Source organism: Nannospalax galili, unplaced genomic scaffold (genome assembly GCF_000622305.1).
Source record: "Nannospalax galili isolate Female #2095 unplaced genomic scaffold, S.galili_v1.0 scaffold768, whole genome shotgun sequence".
Taxonomy (NCBI): Eukaryota; Metazoa; Chordata; class Mammalia; order Rodentia; family Spalacidae; genus Nannospalax; species Nannospalax galili.
This window is the reverse complement of record NW_008360317.1, coordinates 7,595,527-7,613,361: the sequence shown is the minus strand read 5'-3', so window position 1 is coordinate 7,613,361 and position 17,835 is coordinate 7,595,527. Positions and strand designations below refer to the sequence as shown.

The window sequence follows — 17,835 nt, the reverse complement described above, 5'->3', positions numbered from 1 at the left end:
TTGTCATAATTGGCATTTAGAGAACACTGTCCAGCAAAAGCCAAACATGTTCTTTTCAAGACCAGTCAGGTTAGTTTTAGATCATGAATAAATCTTTCAAGTTAGATAAAATATGATTTGACCACAGTAGAATTAGAAATCAATAAAATTTTGGTTTTTGTAGAATTTTGATATATTTGGAAAATCAATGATATACTTTTGATTACTTAGGGGGTCAAAGAAGAAATAGGAAAATATTTTGAACTGAAATGAAAACATCAAAAATTATGGGATGCCATTAATCAGTAATAATAGGAACTTTATAGCAACAGGTTTTTAGCAAATGTCTGTATTAAGAAATATGATTGTAGCTTCAGCCTTAAGAACTAGGAAATAAAAATGGTAAATTAAGCCTGAAGAAAGCATAAGAAAAGTTCAAAACAGAAATGAATAGAAAAAAGAAAATGGACTGGAGAGATGGCTTAACTGTTAAGAGAACTTACTGCCCTTACAGAGGACTAGCATTTGATTCCCAGCACCGATGTCAAGCAGGTCACAACTGCTTGCAATTCCAGCTTCAGGAAATCCGATGTCTCTAACCACCACTGCCACCTGCACTTAGGTGCATGTAACTTTTCTCCCATTATAAATAAAGTAAATCTTAAAGAAAAACAGAGAAAAATTTAATGAGGATCTATTAAAGTATAGATTGAACAGGAAAGAACGAAAAATAAAAATTATCTGGAAAGAAGTGACATCATTAGATTCCATAAATACATTCAATATAAGGATATTACTATGAACTGCTTTATGCTATGACAAGAGGGCCAGCAAGATGACTCAGCACATTGTTGGTGCTCAATGTGGCAAGCGTGTCAACCTGAAGTTAATTTGGGAACACACAAAATAAGCTAGATGCTAGAACAGGAGGGGTGAAAAGGATGGGGGTGGGGCTTTGCATCTGTTATCTCAGCACTCTACAGCAAGATGAAAGGCGGAGATAGAATAACTAGGAAGCTTATGAGCCAGCTAGCCTGGAAGGAAAGACCCTGTCATACCAGAGTGGAAGGAGAGAACTGACTCCTGAAGGTTGTCTTCTGACTTTCATATGCCCATGGTATATACCCACACTGAAAAGGAATTTGACAGACGTTTTCACTGGTGAATTCTACCTACTATTTGAAGAAAAATCTACAGATTCTAAATAGACTTCTCTAAAAAGAAAAAAAATTAAAAGGGATTACGTCCAGTCTATTTTATGAAGTTAGTATTACTATGGTATCAAATATATTCAGGCATTTATTTTACCAGGAGGAAAGTAGACTGTTGACCCTCATGTACATAGTTGTAGAAATTCTTAACAAAATTTTAGCAAATTGAAAATTTTAGCAAATCAAATTATGTAGAAATTATACCATAATATGAAACTTGTCTCAGTAATGTTGAGCCTGGTTTGATATTATAAAAGTCGATTGATTTTGCCTTTAATCCCAGCACTTGAGAAGCAGAGGGAGGCAGATCTCTGTGAGTTCAAGGCCATCCTGGTCTACATAGTGAGTTCCAGGACAGTTGGAGCTACAGGGAGACCCTGTCTCAAAAAGACCAAAAAAAAAAAAAAATTGATTTATTTATATTAGCCAATCAAAATCAATATGATAATTTCAGTAGATGGAGTGTATTTGACAAAAACAGACTTCCATTTCTGATAACTCTGAGCAAAATAGGAATATAGGGAATATTCTTAGCCTGATGAAGTACATCTTTGTAAAACTACACTCATAACAAATAGATATTTTTTCTTAAAGATTGCTAAGTAAGCATTCAGTTTAGCATGTTAGTGCATATGCTAATGTGTTAAGGCAAGAAGAAGAAATACATAATTTACAAATTGAAAAGGAGTAAAAACGTAATTTTTCAGATACACAGTCATCTTTGTAGTGTGCCATACCACTTTTAGGTGGTACCAAAAAGATGTGTTATATCACTCAATCCCCAGAACCTGTGAACTTTATCTTATTTGGAAAAGCAAATTATATCTTTGAAGATATAATTAAGGTAAGGATCTGAGAGATCATCCTTGACTATCCAAAGGCCTCAAATCCAATGGCAACCATCCTTATAAGACTGAGTTAAGAGATTACACATAAGAGAAGGTGTTAGGAACATAGGTCAGAAATTGGAGTGATAGAAGCCACAGGATGTGAAAGCATGCCTGGCAGCTCCTAGAAGCCAAGAGAGAATGAAACATAAGGTGCTCTAGACCTTTTGGAAGGACTGTGAACTTGCCAATACCTCTATTTTGGGCTTTTGGGCCCCAGAACTGTATGAGAATAAATTTCTATTGTTTTAGATCATTAAATTTATTTTTTTTTTTTTTTTTTTTTTTTTTTTTTTGGCTGAAGTGATGGGTCAGCTGTTAAGAGTACTGGCTGTTCTTGCAGAGGACCTAGGTTCAAATTCCAGCACCCACATGGCAACTAACAACCGCCTGTAATTCCAGTTCAAGTGCCTTCTGACCTCCTCAGGCACTGTATACATGGGTGCACTTACATACATGCAATAGCACACTCATATACATAACATATAAATTGTAAATGCCAGACAAGCAATACCTTCTTTTGACTTGATGGCCAGGGGGGCCAAAGGGATTCCCAGATAGTAACCCAGCATAGAACTGGGAAAATGAACAGCAGACCCCAATCTTATCCAAAGGAATATAGACAGCTGATTACCGCTAGATGAAGAACAGCCGACCCTCCTAAAACAAAGACCTCTAGATAGGCTGACTAGATTCACCAGAAGGGCAAGTAGTGAGGAATGGCTGGGGGTGCCGACAACACAGCAGACAGTAGCAGGGATATCAGAATATAAGGGCTCTAGTGGGGGAAGGGAGGCTATGGGAGGGTGCTACCTGGGAAGTGGGTGTATAAATAAATAAATTTTTTTTTAATTTATGATAATTTGTTAACGTAGCTGTAGAAAACTGATGCATACATATTAACAATGATCATGGATTTTAAAAACGTGTCAGAGTAACAACAGAAATCTAAAACATTTTAGTATCATTCAAACTAAAAGAATGAAGACTTTAAACTATGAAACATTTTTGAGAGTAATAAAGGACATGCAGGTTTAATAATGTTAAGGCATTAGATCTCCCAAAAATTGAGCAATGCAGTACAATTCCAGTTGAAATCCTGACAGACTAAATGGAAACTAACACCTTTATTCTAATACTCATTTGAAGATATAGAGGATTTATAAGCCAAACCAATTTAAAAGCTAAAAGATATGAGACTTTACACTACCTTACTGTAAAGCTATTCAAATCAAGACAATGTGACTTTGACATCCAAATAGAAAAATTCATGGAACAGATTAGAGTTCAGAAAGTAACTCATCAACACACAAATGATTTCAATAAAGGAGCAAAGTCTGTTTAGTGGAAAATAAACAATCCTCTTAGCACATTGTGCTAGAATAATAGGATATATATGTATATAATAGCTTTTATCAGCAACCTCATGCTTTATCCAAATATGAGCTCAAAATGGATCATAGCTTTATATGTAATACATAAAACTTAGAGAAAGAAAACAATATCTGTGAGTTTTTCTTAGACTCATAAAGAAACATGGTCTTCCTGAAAGAAAGTAGAAAGATAGATTATAGCCTCCAAACTCAAATCCATGACAAAAAACAAATGAGCTCAGTTAAAATAGTCAAAAAATGGACTGGGGAGATGGTTCAGGGGTTAAGACCACTGGCTGTTCTTACAGAGGACCTGGTGTTCGTTTCCCAGCATCCACATGGCGGCTGATAACCATCCATAACTCCAGTTCCAGGGAATTGATGCCTTCTTCTGACTTCTGTGGGCGTTTTATGACACGGGTGCATTTACACACAAAATAAAAATATTAGGTAAAATATTTAAAAAGTCAGAAAATATGGACACTTCATCAAAGAAGAGGTAGAACAGCAAGCCTTGTGGGATGTACACATTTACCACAGGAAGGTGTCACACCTATTTGGAAGTCTAAAATGAAAAAGAGTATCCAAAATCTGTGAATCCAAATGCATGGTCTCATGTATAGCACACACTTCTAAAGTGTTTGCTAGTTTCTTGAAAAAAGGTTATATATAAACAAGTACTATATGTCCAGGTCATTTACTAGTGGTTTATCAGCCAAGATCAATAAATGTATGTACATCAGAGACTTTTATGTAATTGTTTAGCAGTACCTTATTTGTGTGACCCCAAATTGGAAATAATATAAATTTTCAGTGGATTATGCTACTATATATATTGATATTGAATATTCATCAACACTAAAAATGTTGTTTATGCGTTGTCAGAAATACCACTGAAAGTAATTACATGTGTATATATGATTCGATTGTATATAATTCTAGAAAATGCAAACTATTATGCCAAAAGCTTATTGCAGTTGCCTAGAGACAGACACAATGGAAGGGTAGAAGAAGGGATTTAAAATAATATATTTATTAAGTTGATAAGTGATTGTATGGTTACCTACCTATTCAAAAGTTATCAAAGTTTGGAATTTAGTTTGTTTTGCTTTGTTTGAGACGGTCTTGCTGTAGCCCCAGTTGGCCTGGAATTAGGCTGATCTCACTCTCACAAAGATCTGCCTGTTTCTACCTCCCTGCTGGTTTAAAGACATGGTCTACTGCTTCTGGCCAAAGTTGGCATTTTAAATATGTAAAGCTTACTATGTGTTAGTTATACCTAAAAAAACCAAAGATTATAAGAAAAATCATGAGATCATTCTCAGAGTAGAAAGATTAATGATATCAGTGTGTGAAGCCAGATAAGGTAGGTAATGAACTCATTATGAGGAGCCATACCATGGAAGATATAATATGGCTTTGAGGTTTTGATGTGATTTAACAGGCCTGATGGTGCATGCCTTTATTTTAATCCCAGCACTTGGGAGGCAGGACAGGCAAATCTCTGTGAGATTGAGGCCACCCTAGTCTACGTGGGGAGTTACTGGGCTAGCTGGGGCTACAGGGAAACTTGGTTTCAAAAAGACCAAAAAACTCCAATAACCCTCACCCTGAACAGAGTCTGTGAGGTGGCTCAAGGGGGTAAAGACCCTTGCTGCCAAGCCTGACTGACCTAAGTTCTATCCTTAGAACCCATTTGTTGGAACTAGAAAACCAGCTCCTGAAAAGTTGTCTTCAGACCGCCACATGTGCCCTGTGGTATGAGCCCACTTTTACCCCCCAAATAAATAAATGTAAAAAAGTGAAACAAACAAACAAACAAAAAACCCCATACTTAAGAATATTAGTATGGGTTGGCCAGGTGACTTTGCAGATAAAGGCTCTTGCTTCCAGGCATGACCACTGAAGTCAGTCCCAGGGACTCACATGGTAGATAGAGAAAACAAGTTGTCCTCTGACCTCCACAAGTGAGCTGTGGCATTTGGACATACACAATACATTAATAAGTAAATAAATGTAATTTAAAAATTGGCCCAGTGGTTAAGAGCATTTGCTGCTCTTGCAAAGGACCCAAGTTCAGTTCCCAGTATCCACATGATGATTCACAAACACTTGTAATTCCAGTCCAGGGGGAATCTTCTGGCTTCTAAAGGCACCAGGCACTCACATGGTGTACATATAAAATAAAAATGATTAAAATATTCTCAGAGTTTCTCAGCCATTTCTCATCACTGTGGGACAAGGATCTAAATTTAGATTCTTTTTATTTCTACCATGTTTGCAATGAAATATTACATCTTGTTCTTTTTTCATTTAGTATAAACCTGTATCTTATTTTAAAAAATTCCAATGATTGTATTTTTATGCTGTTTCACTCTGTTTTTAATAGATCCATTTAGGTATTAAATACTGAATTTTACTTTAAAACTAATAATTTATGCAGAGTAATTCAATAGAAGAAAAGGCTCAAATTATGATAAATCTGAGTTTAAAACTTCATCAGAAAACCCCTTTACATGTGTCCCGTTTGCTTTCTGTTGCTGTGATACAGCACTGATTTGGGGGATGAGAGGGTGTATTTGGCTTACACTTCCACATCACAGTCCATCCCCAAAGGAGGTAAAGGTGGCAACTCAAGGCAGGAACTGAAGCAGAGTACATGGGAGAACACTGCCTGCTGACTTGCCTGGCTATTTTTTTTCTTATTCAGTTCAGGTAATGTATCCCAGGTCATCCTGCCCAGGGATGGTGATGCCCACAGTCGGCTGGGTCCTCCTACATCAATTAGTAATTAAGAAAGTGCCCCACAGACATGCCCCTGTGCCAGTCCGATGGAGGAAATTCCCCAATTGAGATTTCTTCTTCCCAGGTGACTCTAGTGTGTAACGGGCTGATATAAACTTTGTTCAGCAGTTGTAGGCAAGCAGTTATTAGCTGGGTTAGGTGGGATGTCTGGGTAGAATTGTTACCTCTTTTAAGGTATAATGATACTGTGATAACATTTGAGCTAAGAGTTAGAACTCTATTTAGTATATTTGCATCCAGAGGTTACAGATGGTTTCATACCCAAATGCTAGGGGATGGTGGTGTTTGGGGAGAACTCACTGTGTAAGAAGTACTAACTGACTTTTTACAAAAAGTGCAGGGTAAATTTAAGTATGTGAGAACTTAAAGCTATAAATATAAAAAGTGAATGTGTTACTTGATTGGAATTCATGCTGACTAACTCAATTATTGAGTTGTTTATTGAGTTGTCCTAGGTAAAGCTTTTACCTCAGACTGGAAATGTAGCTAAGTGGTAGAACATTTGGCTAGCATTGCTTGAGGTACTGGGTCTGATTCCCTTTCCTGAGCAAGAAGGCAGAGGGGAGAACAATTTTACCTTCTAAACTTTAAAGAAGTTGTTTTATTTTCTGAACAGACATTTTATTTTAATGTGGTAATTGATTTTAGTTAGCAGTTTGCCTTTCAAACAATTACCTCTTAATTGTAAAAGGTGTATGCTTATGCTACTTTGTTAATTTTTTTGTGATTTAATGAAACTTTTATATTTTAAATGAGAAATAAAGAATTGTTAAGAATGCATCTTTTGAGCTGGAGAGATGGCTCAGCGGTTAAAAGCACTGACTGCTCTTGCAGAGGACCTGGGTTCGATTCCCAGCACCCACATAGTGGCTACAAACTGTCCTTAACTCCAGTTCCAGGGGAATCCAAAGCCCTCTTCTGTCCTCCGTGGCATCGCATGACATGGTTGCACTCACATACATGTAGGCAATACACTCATACACATAAAATAAAAATAATAAAGAAAATATTAAAAATTTTTAAATGCATCTTTTTATCTTATTATTTATTTGTTATTTTTTGTTTGTTTTTTGAGACACTGTGTAAGCTGGCCTGGAACTCGTTATGTAGACCAGGCTGACTTAGATATCACAGAGAACTCTGTGCCTCTGCCTCCCAAGTACTGGAATTAAAGGACCATGCTCCACTATGCCCAGCCAAGGATGCATCTTTCTAAAGGACAATCTATTTTTTAATTCATGTATATGTATGTATGCCTGTGTGAGTTCATGTACACCATGTGTGTAAGTGGTCATGGAGGCCAGAAGAGGGCTTTGGATCCCTAAGGAACTAGTTATAGATGGTTGTGAGTTGCCATGGGTGTTTCGGGAACCAAACCTGGGTTCTCTGTGAGAGTAACAAGTGCTAACTACTGAGCCATCTTTTCAGTACCAAAAATCCATCTGTTTTATTAAAAGCTTTCAAATTTTTATTCTTTAGAAATTTCATACGTGTTTCTATCTCCCCCCTACCTCCATCTCCTCCTTTCCTAAATTCTCCCCCCATCTCCTTTCCAATTTCATGTCCTGTTTTAAAAAAGTATTTTTTAATTCTTGAAGAATTTTGTACATGTATATAATGTATTTGGGTCATATTCACCCCTCCAACCCTCTCCCTAACTCCTCCCAGAGCTACTCCTTAACCTCCCTCCCAACTTGTCTTTTTTTTTTTAATTTTTATTTTTTAGTATTCCATGGAGTCCAGTTTATGCTGCCCATATACAAATGGGTATGGGTCCATCCATTGGAGCATAGGTGACCTACTAGAGGCTACATTCTAGAGAAAACTGACTCTTCCTACTTTAGCAGCCATTAATGCTCAACAGTACCTTTGGTACAGCTGTGAGCTCATGAGCCCATCCCCACTCATGCCAGAATGTTGATTGGTTGATCTTGTATAGGTCTTGTGTAGGTAACCACAGCTGCTGTTGTTTCAGGAGGGTAGCAGCCCTGTCCTGTCAGAAGACACTTTCATCCCACTCCTCCCCAGCCTCTGGCTCTTACAGTCTTTCTGTCTCCTCTTCTGTGGTGTTCCCTGAGCCTTGGAGGAGGAAAGAGGAGGGGAAGAGAGGTGATATAGGTGTCCCATTTGTGGCTGAGCATTCCACACTTATTCTCAGCACTTTGACTAGTTCTGAGTTTTTGTGTAACTGCCGTCCACTGAACAAGGAGTATTGTACTGAGACCTGCACTACTCTAGGGGTATAAAAATACATATTTAGAGGGTAGTTTGATTGTTTATTCATGTAGCAAAATAGTAGTAGTAGATTTACCTTGGAGCCTATGAGTTCTCCCACCACAGGTTGTAGGGTAGATTTACAGTCCCAGATCGGACTGTGGAGTGTGCCTTAAATCAGAAAGCAGTTGATTACCCCTATAACATTTGTGCTACTATTGCACCCACGAGCATATCTTACCATGTTAGTTCACAGTATTCACAGCTTGGTAAGTGTTGATGACAGTTCCCCCCCTGTAACCTGCATAGCATCTTCTGGTATTAGGAAAACTGGCAGAGCAGCTCTTTCCTGGTAGGTTTCCATATGGCTTTTTCAGACATCCTTAATGTTAGTTATCCTGCTTTCCTCTCCTCTTCTCTTCCCATCCTCCCTCTGCTAAATCTCTGTCCTCATTATTCCTCCTTTCCTTTTCATCTCACCTGTGTTCTACTATCTCCTTTCCCTTAAATCATCCTCCCTCTGGTGGCCCCTTTCTAGCTTCCTGGCTTCTATAGGTATTCCAAGTTAAACACGCATGTCTAGATCTACATATGAGAGCATGCAGAGTTTGTCTTTCTGAGTCTGGGTTGCCTCATTCGGTGTAATTCTTTCCAGTTTTATCCATTTACTTGCAGATTTCATTTTTCTTTATAACTGAATAAAATTCTATTGTGTATAATTGTGTATAGTTACTACATTTTCATTATCCAGAATGTGTCTTGTTTATTATATTTACTGTCTTGCTAAGTCTTACCATGAGAATGTTATGAGTTGGACTTAAAGAACTCTGTTCTAGCTATAGTTACTTTATTTGTCAATAGTAGTTATACTCTCTTACTCCTAGAGTTTGTTGTTTATCTGTGATCTCAAGTGCTCAGAGCTAAATAAAAGGCACAAACCTCTCACTCAAGGGATAAAACAAGAGAGGCAGGTTAATAGGCCCTTCTTTTCATCTCTTAATTCCTGTTCATTGTTGGTGGATTTTTGACTTCTGTAGTTATTTAATATCTTGGAATTGAAGTTTAGTGCATTAAGTTCAAGTTACATTAATTTTAACTTCTGTTGTAATAAATTTAGAAGCCCCTTTAAAATGTGCTATCTTATATATGGTTTGTTAAAAGTACTATGAACCTTCTTCTTTTCCTTTTTTATAGGGACTCTAAAAAATAGTTTTTTATGGGTCTGTGGTAATAGTTTCAGTTTAGGTGGTAAAAGGCTTGCTGTGCAAACATGAAGACATGAGTTTAGGTTCCCAGCAAGCACATAATTGCCAGGGGCAATGATTTAATTGTTAGCACTGGAGAGACAGAAACAGAAAGATCCTTTATGCTTGCTGGCCAGCCAGTTTAGCCTAAATTGGTGAGCTCCAGGTTCAGTGAGAGATCTTGTCTCAAAGCTGGAGAGATGGCTCAGTGGTTAAGAGCACTTACTGTTCTTGCAGAGTACCTGGATTTGGTTCCCAGCACGTATGTGGCAGCTAACATGTCCATAACTCCAGGTCTAAGGAATCTGATGCCCTCTTCAGGTCTCTGTGGGCATTGCATGCATGCAGGCAAAATACCTCTACACATAATATACAAATAAATAATCTTTTTTTAAGTAGAAAGCAATAGAAGACACCCAAGTTTTACTTCTAGCCTCCGTATGTATGCATATGCACATTACACCCAAATACAAAAGTACAAACACGTACACCTCTCTCTCCCAACATACACACAGAAATACCTGTTTTTAAAGTAAAAATGCGTTTAAACTGGAGAAAGTCACTTTGAAATTAAGTAGTCTATAATTCTGTATGATTATCGCATATGTGAAGGGTACATTTTTAATGTTTTTATGATTTTCCTTATCTAATGTTGTCTCCCCAGTAAACTTGTAATCTTGAAGTCATCATCTCTGCTAGCCATTTTAGATTCCACAAGATATCTGATATGTTTTGTTTTGACCTTTTTCTTCTAAGATAGATTTAGGGTTAACTGGTACACACTAGGTCTGGCATTTTTGCTGTGCTGCTTAGTAGTCATTTGCTTCCTTATAACTTTGAAGTACTGCTATCAGTAAAACTCATGGACTTGTTTTCTATTCCAGAAATGTTTATCATCCATCAAGAGTATGCCACAACTTTTGAAAACTTCAATATTTGAAGATTTCAAAAATTCACTTATGTAATAAAAAAGGGACTTTTTCCTCTCTGGAAAATACATATTGGCCTAGGCCTAACCATTTCTTTTTAGAATCATGCCTTAGATGTGTGTTTCCAGTATGTTGAAATTAACTCTAGTTTTTCTTCCATATTTTACCACTTCATTTAATTTTATTTGACTTATAGCTGGTGACATTTTAGTTGATAATTTGTTTAGTCTGTGACTTGTTACCTTTCAAATCTAGTACTTTGAACTCTAACTTAACATGTCATTTATATCAAATAAGAAATTTAAGTTGTATAGTAACTCATCTTTTTATTTTCTGCCTTCTGTGGGAATTCCAAGTAGACAAAAACAGGCTTTATGAATTTAATATATAGTATCTTACAGCCATTCACCCTGAATATGTGAGAAGATATGTTGGAGTACCATTTTGAATATTTTTCTATGTAATCTTATGTGATAAAAAATAAAACAAACCACATGTGGTACTGCACAGCATTGAGGTCTTTACATTAGGTTTCCTTGAACGTTGCCTTAAGTATTTTTCTTGTCTTCTGATACTTCAGTACATAGCACCATAATTGAGAGATGTTTGTCCTTACAATAAAAGAAGTGATTATTTTGGAAGAAAGGCAGTTTTCACCTTTATCCTGGGAAGCGGTTTAAAGATAATAAATTAGAAACTTGTTGCTCAGTTTTGAGGTATTCTTAACCTCCCCATTCTCTAAAATGTATAAGGAAGGCTGGTTTGGAAATGATGCATGCAAATTTTACATTTTGTGGAGGTTAAAATTCTGCAAATGGAAAATTAAAATCATCAAATTTATTTAGCAATTTTCATTCAGAAATTTAATTATACTACACTAAAATATGGAAACTAAAACACATAAATCCTTTCAATAAAATATGTACTTAATAAGTAAAACATTGTGGCGAGTAATACCTAGTAGGGGCAAATGTCTTTTGGGGACCTACAGTGTGTTAACTACCTATATTTGATTTTCAAATAGACACCAAATCCTACTGCAAGCGAGTTTATTCCTAAAGGAGGATCAACCTCCAGGCTGAGTAACGTGTCCCAGTCAAATATGTCTGCCTTCTCTCAAGTTTTCTCTCACCCATCCATGGGAAGCCCTGCTACTGCTGGATTAGTACCAGGTAAGTTGAGTAACTATTTCCAGTGAGTTCCAGGTATCAGACTGTAAGCACTGTGTTATTTAAATATTATCAGAACTGAAAATGTGTACTGGAATGATTCACTGTGCAACAAAGAGACCATCTGTCTTAGCGCATCAGCCTCTGGTAACTCAGCTTGAATAACAACCTTGTGTTGCCAGGGATTTATATTAGCATCCTCCTCTTCCATCCTCTCTTGCTTCCTCTACTCTTTCCCTTTTCCTTCCAAACCTCCTCCTTTCATTTGCCCTCTTGCCTTTTCTCCTGTGGTTCTTTTCAGTTCAGTTAAATCAGTAAACTTTCTCTTCTTCCCTGGAAAGCAGTGCCCGAATTGAGTATTGGTAGTGTAAAAGCTTTGCTTTTAAGCAATATACTACAATGATTTTTTTCCCGCTGCTGAGGTGGATTCACATTGTTTACAGAAGTATAGTCTGCATGTCAGCTATATATCTAAGATTTCTTAAAGAAACTATGCTTCTGAGCAGCTTCATAATTTACCATTATGTTTTTACAAAGCATTGACACTAAGGAAATCCACCTACCAATCACAAGACCATGGCTTTTCTTAGTTAAAAATTAACTATTTTGTTTACATATTTGATCAGACTGCTTCAGGGTTGCCAGTGGTTCAAATTTAGGGTCTCACACATGCTAAATGTACACTCGACCCCTTATAAAGGGCTTTTTCAACAACGAGGCAGTAAAAATACTACAGGGAATTTTAGAATGTGAAGGCATTTAGCTTTAAAAAAATCCATTAATACTTGGCAGTATTTAAGCTTTTCAGTAAGTGATAACTTGTTTATAGGTAGATGTTTCAGTGGTGTTTTTTTTTTTTTTTTTTTTTTTTTTTGGAGCTTCATAGATTAGGTGTGTCTCACGTGCAACCTTCATATAGGCTGCATGTGCCCCAGGATAGATACAAATGCAGGCCCCCACACAATTGTGAACATACTTGTGACATGGTAAATTTTTTCTTTCTTTCGTAACCCAGTTGGCAATTCTTCCTCATGAACTTTGTACATTAATGTCTCGTTGCAGTGTCATACGGTTGGACCAATGCCGTAGGGTGAAGTTAATTTAACTTAACCGAGAAAATGCTTATTCTTCTACTTAACCCTAACATTAGAATGATATTCTTCCTACTAATGACATTGGAACCATTGGAAGTAGGTTACTATGTCTTAACAGGATTCTTGAATTTTTAACAGCCATTATTTCAAAAGTGTTTATTCAAGTGTCAGTTAAGCTTAAATATTTTTCCAAAAGTACTGGGATAATGCATGGTTTGCATTTATTCTTCTTCTCTACTTTGTCTAATGGCTTAATTCTCTAGAGATGAGAAAAGAAAACCTTAAATTTTCTTTCCTTTCAGACCCCATTTTTACAACCCTTCATTGTCTTCTATTTCTTGTTCATAAATATAATTTTCAAGACTTGGGGATGCATGTTTAGGTTTTAATAAGGAAAATTAAGATTATAGAATTTTGTTTACCTACTTTAGTGATGATTTAATTTATCTGTAACATTTTATTGGCCACTGTAGGTGTAACCTGTTGATAATTATCAGTTACACATTTTTCTTTTAGTTTTGATCTTCCAAAAAATTGTTGCCCTAAAGTAGTCAAATTGTTACTTTCTATAAAATAGGACTCTTTAAATACTTTGGCACTTCCCTACCCTATAGTTGATTTCCCTCATGCAGAGAGTATATTCCTAAAAATATTTTTGACCAAAAGTAAAAAGTATGAGCAAAGTTGAGTTAACCATTAAGATCTGGGTTTGCTGAAAATCATAAAGAGCAAAAGCATAATTCCTGACACAAAAAGTAGGTTCTGAATGAACCAGGCTTTCTTGTTTGAATTTGTTTGATCACTTAAAAAAATACTAATTATATTTTCATTTTAATGCAAGAAGTAAAACTTCATACAAAAATTATTTGAATTTATTTATAGCTTATTAGGAATAATTAGACATGTTAGAATATGTGATACATAAAGTTTCTGTTGCCTTGTATATACGGCTGTTTTATTCCATTATAATACCAGAAATCAAGGATCTGTGTTCTTCATTGATGTATGCAGATTTAAACCTGTACATTTCTAAGTGTCCTAAGTGATTGTTTTATGGATATATAAGGCATGATAACTTACTTAGGCTTCATTGTCTCTGAGAACCCCTTCAATTATATTCATACTTTTTATTTAAAATAGGCATTTTTCTCTGGTCACAGATTTTATTATCAGAGATTCATAGCCATCCAAAAGTCAAGAACCACTAGTTTAACACCTTAATCAAAATTATATTTTCAAGTATGCTAGTTGCAGTATGAATACTTTTGCATTACATGGTCTAGAAATTTTTCTAATAGTTCTGTCTTAGCAAAGACTTTTCTGAACTGATTTTTAGAAATGAAATTATGACTGTGCTAAGTGGAATGATAGTTCATGCGTCAGTCTTTTTGCTACAAAAAAACTTTAATCATGAAAACCAATTGCTGAATGTTTTTATCAGAATTTTCCCTAATACAATTTGGATTTTATAATAGATGTAATAAACTAAACATTAGCATACTTTAATTATCTCTTAAGAAATTGTCAGTACCACAGGGAGACCCTGTCTCAAAAAGACCAAAAAAAAAAAAATTGTTTTTAAGAGAGATATTAGAAGCAGCATACGTTTCTGGATAGTGTTCTTACTTCTCTTCTGTTGTATCCCGCAGCTGTGACTTGGGAATTGAGCACCTCCTCCTATTTAATTAAAGTGTTCTTGATTATGAAAAGGCTGCTATTGATGCATAAATAAGAAATGGCCATAATAACCAGCGTTTTCAAATAGTCATTCCTTCAAAATTGAGGATATTACATGTTTTTTGGACTGAACAGTTGATCTATTTTATTGTAAATTTCATATGCTTGATTTAAGGAGAATAATAATTGTGTTAAGCATTATTAATAATGATATTCATTTAATACCAGTTTTATTTTAGGTGATTTGTTTGCAGTTCATTTTACATTGCTTGGGATCAAACCCAGGGCTTCATATATTCTAGGCAAGCGTTATATTACTGGTCCATACCCTTCGTCTGTTTTTCCCATCCCTTGAAAAGAATAAATTTAAGGGAAATAGGATGTTTTCAGAGCCGGTTTCCTTAGATAGTGACCAGTTATTTATTGTTTAGTTCTGAAAATGATGGTGCTGAGTAATTGACAGAACTGCTAATGCTGTTATTTTTACTTTCATCTTGGGAAAAGTATGGGAGAGAAAGGGAAGGTGAAGAGAATGGATGTGGATATTTATTCATCTTTTTTGTTCATAATAATTGAAACTTTCTGATTGTGGACATTATAAACACATGATTTAGAAGGGTTTGGATAAGAAGATCCTTTTCAGTTTTAAAGTTCTATACTAAGAAAGTAATAAAGTTCTGTGATTCGTTAGGTCTATGGCATTTTCTATCATAGATGAGGAAATGTAGATTTAATTCATCTAATTGTATAGCAGTTGGCTTATTTGAATCTAATATCAGCAACCAAGTAGGCGTAAACAAGTTTTCATAGTGCCCATCTGAAGGGGGCATTTCTGACAAATGGTTATCTAATCTCTGCTTAGTCATGTAGCATAAGGACTTCATCAGCTAACCAAGGCACCCCAATTTACATGTTAGATGGTTGAATAAAAAATATAAATTCTGTGTTATGCTGAACTAAACTGTTTTGTCTATCTTTCATCCACTAGTAAATAGTTCTTTTTGTCAAATAGGATATATAAGTGTTTTCTACGTGATACCTTTATAGTTACTTTCTCTTCAGATTCATTCTATTATATATAGGTGTCCGTAAAACTGATCTGACTTTAAGACTAAAACATAAAGAAGGGGGGACATGCTGGAGAAATAATAAAATTGGCAGTGTATAGGTTAAATACCTCCTATAAAATTTAAAAACTGGAAAAATACTGTGGGTGAAATTAAATCCAGATATATCTACCTGGCTGTATTACACTGATACCCAGCCAAAGAAATGTGCAAGGGGGAAAGTAGGAAGTTACCAATAGTAGGCATCTGTAGTCTTGTAGACTATCTAAACTCATATTTAAAATTGCATTCTGTGTGTTAGGTTCTATATCGAATCATTCAAAGCACAAAAACTCCATAATCTATTGCTTTTACTTATTTAGTGTTTATTAAATAATGTGACTATTGAAAAGTTATAAAAATACTTATAGTTCTTAAACATCACCATGTTGAATATGATAAAACTCTTAATAGATTTTCCTTGTAATTATTTTTCAAAAGTGTACCTTGAAATGGATTCTATGTGATTCTTTAGTAATTCTATCACAAATTTGATATTTCAGACTGATTTCTTTTAATAATTTTATACTTTTAATAGGCATAATTTGTGTTTAAAATATTCTTATTTTAGATGCTTGGCTAGATTTCCAACTTATATTACAAGTTTCAAATTTCTTAAGAAAGGACCAGGCCATTCTTTATTTAGCATAAATTTAGGTATTCATGATGCTTAGTAAATGCTTACTCATTTAGCAAAACTTCATTTTCGTCTTGGAAAATGATTTCTTAATTGAATTTTAATGATTCACTAAACATCTTTGAAGAACTTTTAAGAATAATGTTCAACTTCATGTAGTTGAATAAGTCAAATGAGGAATGAAAAGCTGTCGTTGAGAAAGTTTAACATCAAAACTAAGAGTCACTCTGTGTTGTGAGATACTAAATCATTCTTACAAGCAGTTTTGAAGTATTTGTAAGTATTATTTTAAAATTGCATGTTTCCATTTTTTATAACTACTTTGTTTTTCAGGTATATTCACAGCAGAATCTTTCAAGGTTCTCTAGTTTTAGGATTGTTCTCTTTATTAAAATAATAAAATTTAAAAATTAATTATTTTACTGTTAAGATTGGGGGCCTTCAAAGTTTTTGAGAAGAGGAGCATTTTATTGCCCTGTAATGTTGAGCTCATCTTAGAAGGGGCTGCTGCATGTGTGCATGTGTGCATGTGTTGAGACACAGAGTGTGATGGCCCAGGGATGGTTGCTGGGCAGTAGAGCTGTAGAACCCTAACCAGGTTGGGAATGCCAGCTGGCCATATTCCTGTCCCAGTTGGGAATTTCAGGAAACTGAGGCGAGACACATATGGCGCAGAGGGGGATGTGGCTGCAGCAGCTGGCTTGGAGACATGTCAGGTAAGGCTAAAACAGCTACTGGTAGATAAGACTCTACTGGTGGGAGAATCCCTGGTTAATTTGTCTTGTTAGATATGAGAGTTCCATATGGGTTTCCTTTGTAAATTGCATTGTATTGGCCATCTTGTCCCTGTGCTTGGAGTAGGGGCTGGGTGGGAATGGGTAGGGGCTCACTTCAGTTGTAAGTGGCAGATTCATTCAGTGATGTGCATCTACAGCAAAGGTTCCAGCAGTTCTTGGACTGTGAGATTAAATATGAGTTGATGACCTTTAGAGCATGGGACCAGTTCTACTAAAGTTTGCTGTGTGGTTTTTCCATATACTATTTGGTTTGTTTTAGAGTTTTCATTTCTATAAGGAGATGGTAATATTAGATTATTTTAAAAGTCTTTTAAATCTGAAATGCCATTGTTTAGTGACGTGAATATATAGGGGACAGAAAACAATTGCAGGAGTAAAGGTAGTGATGAAAAATAGCAAAACCAGAAGAGTATGATTCTTGGGTTAGATTTTTAAAGGATTTTAAGTGGCCTGTGAATTTCTTTCCCAAACTCTGTAGAAATAAACAGTCCCATCCAGTCTACCTTTGTTTCACAGCTGAAAATGAGGGAGGTTCTGCTTCAGCAATCTAGAGTCTGGGATGTATCAGTGGTTCCAATTAGACTAAAAGGCAAAGAAAGAAAGCATGTATTAATAAATGTTTGAGTCTTGGGTGAGTGTGGAGGGTTAGTGGTCATTCCTCCTCTTCCCTTCAAATCAAATAGAAATTTGATTGAGAACTCCAGAGATCATCT

At 35.7% G+C, this 17,835-nt stretch overlaps 1 protein-coding gene across 9 annotated transcripts in view; it reads left to right on the top strand.

The window, feature by feature from the left end:
• Pan3 (poly(A) specific ribonuclease subunit PAN3) overlaps positions 1-17,835 on the top strand; it is a 165,666-nt gene that overhangs the window by 70,302 nt on the left and 77,529 nt on the right. For 8 of the 9 annotated variants that reach the window (XM_008825062.3, XM_008825056.2, XM_029559615.1 and 5 more), the window contains one exon: positions 11,667-11,814. The exons of the other annotated variant lie outside the window; for it this stretch is intronic. In XM_008825062.3, the coding sequence (XP_008823284.2) occupies positions 11,667-11,814 (148 nt within the window). The remainder of the gene's footprint in view (positions 1-11,666; positions 11,815-17,835) is intronic. 9 annotated transcript variants of the gene reach the window in all.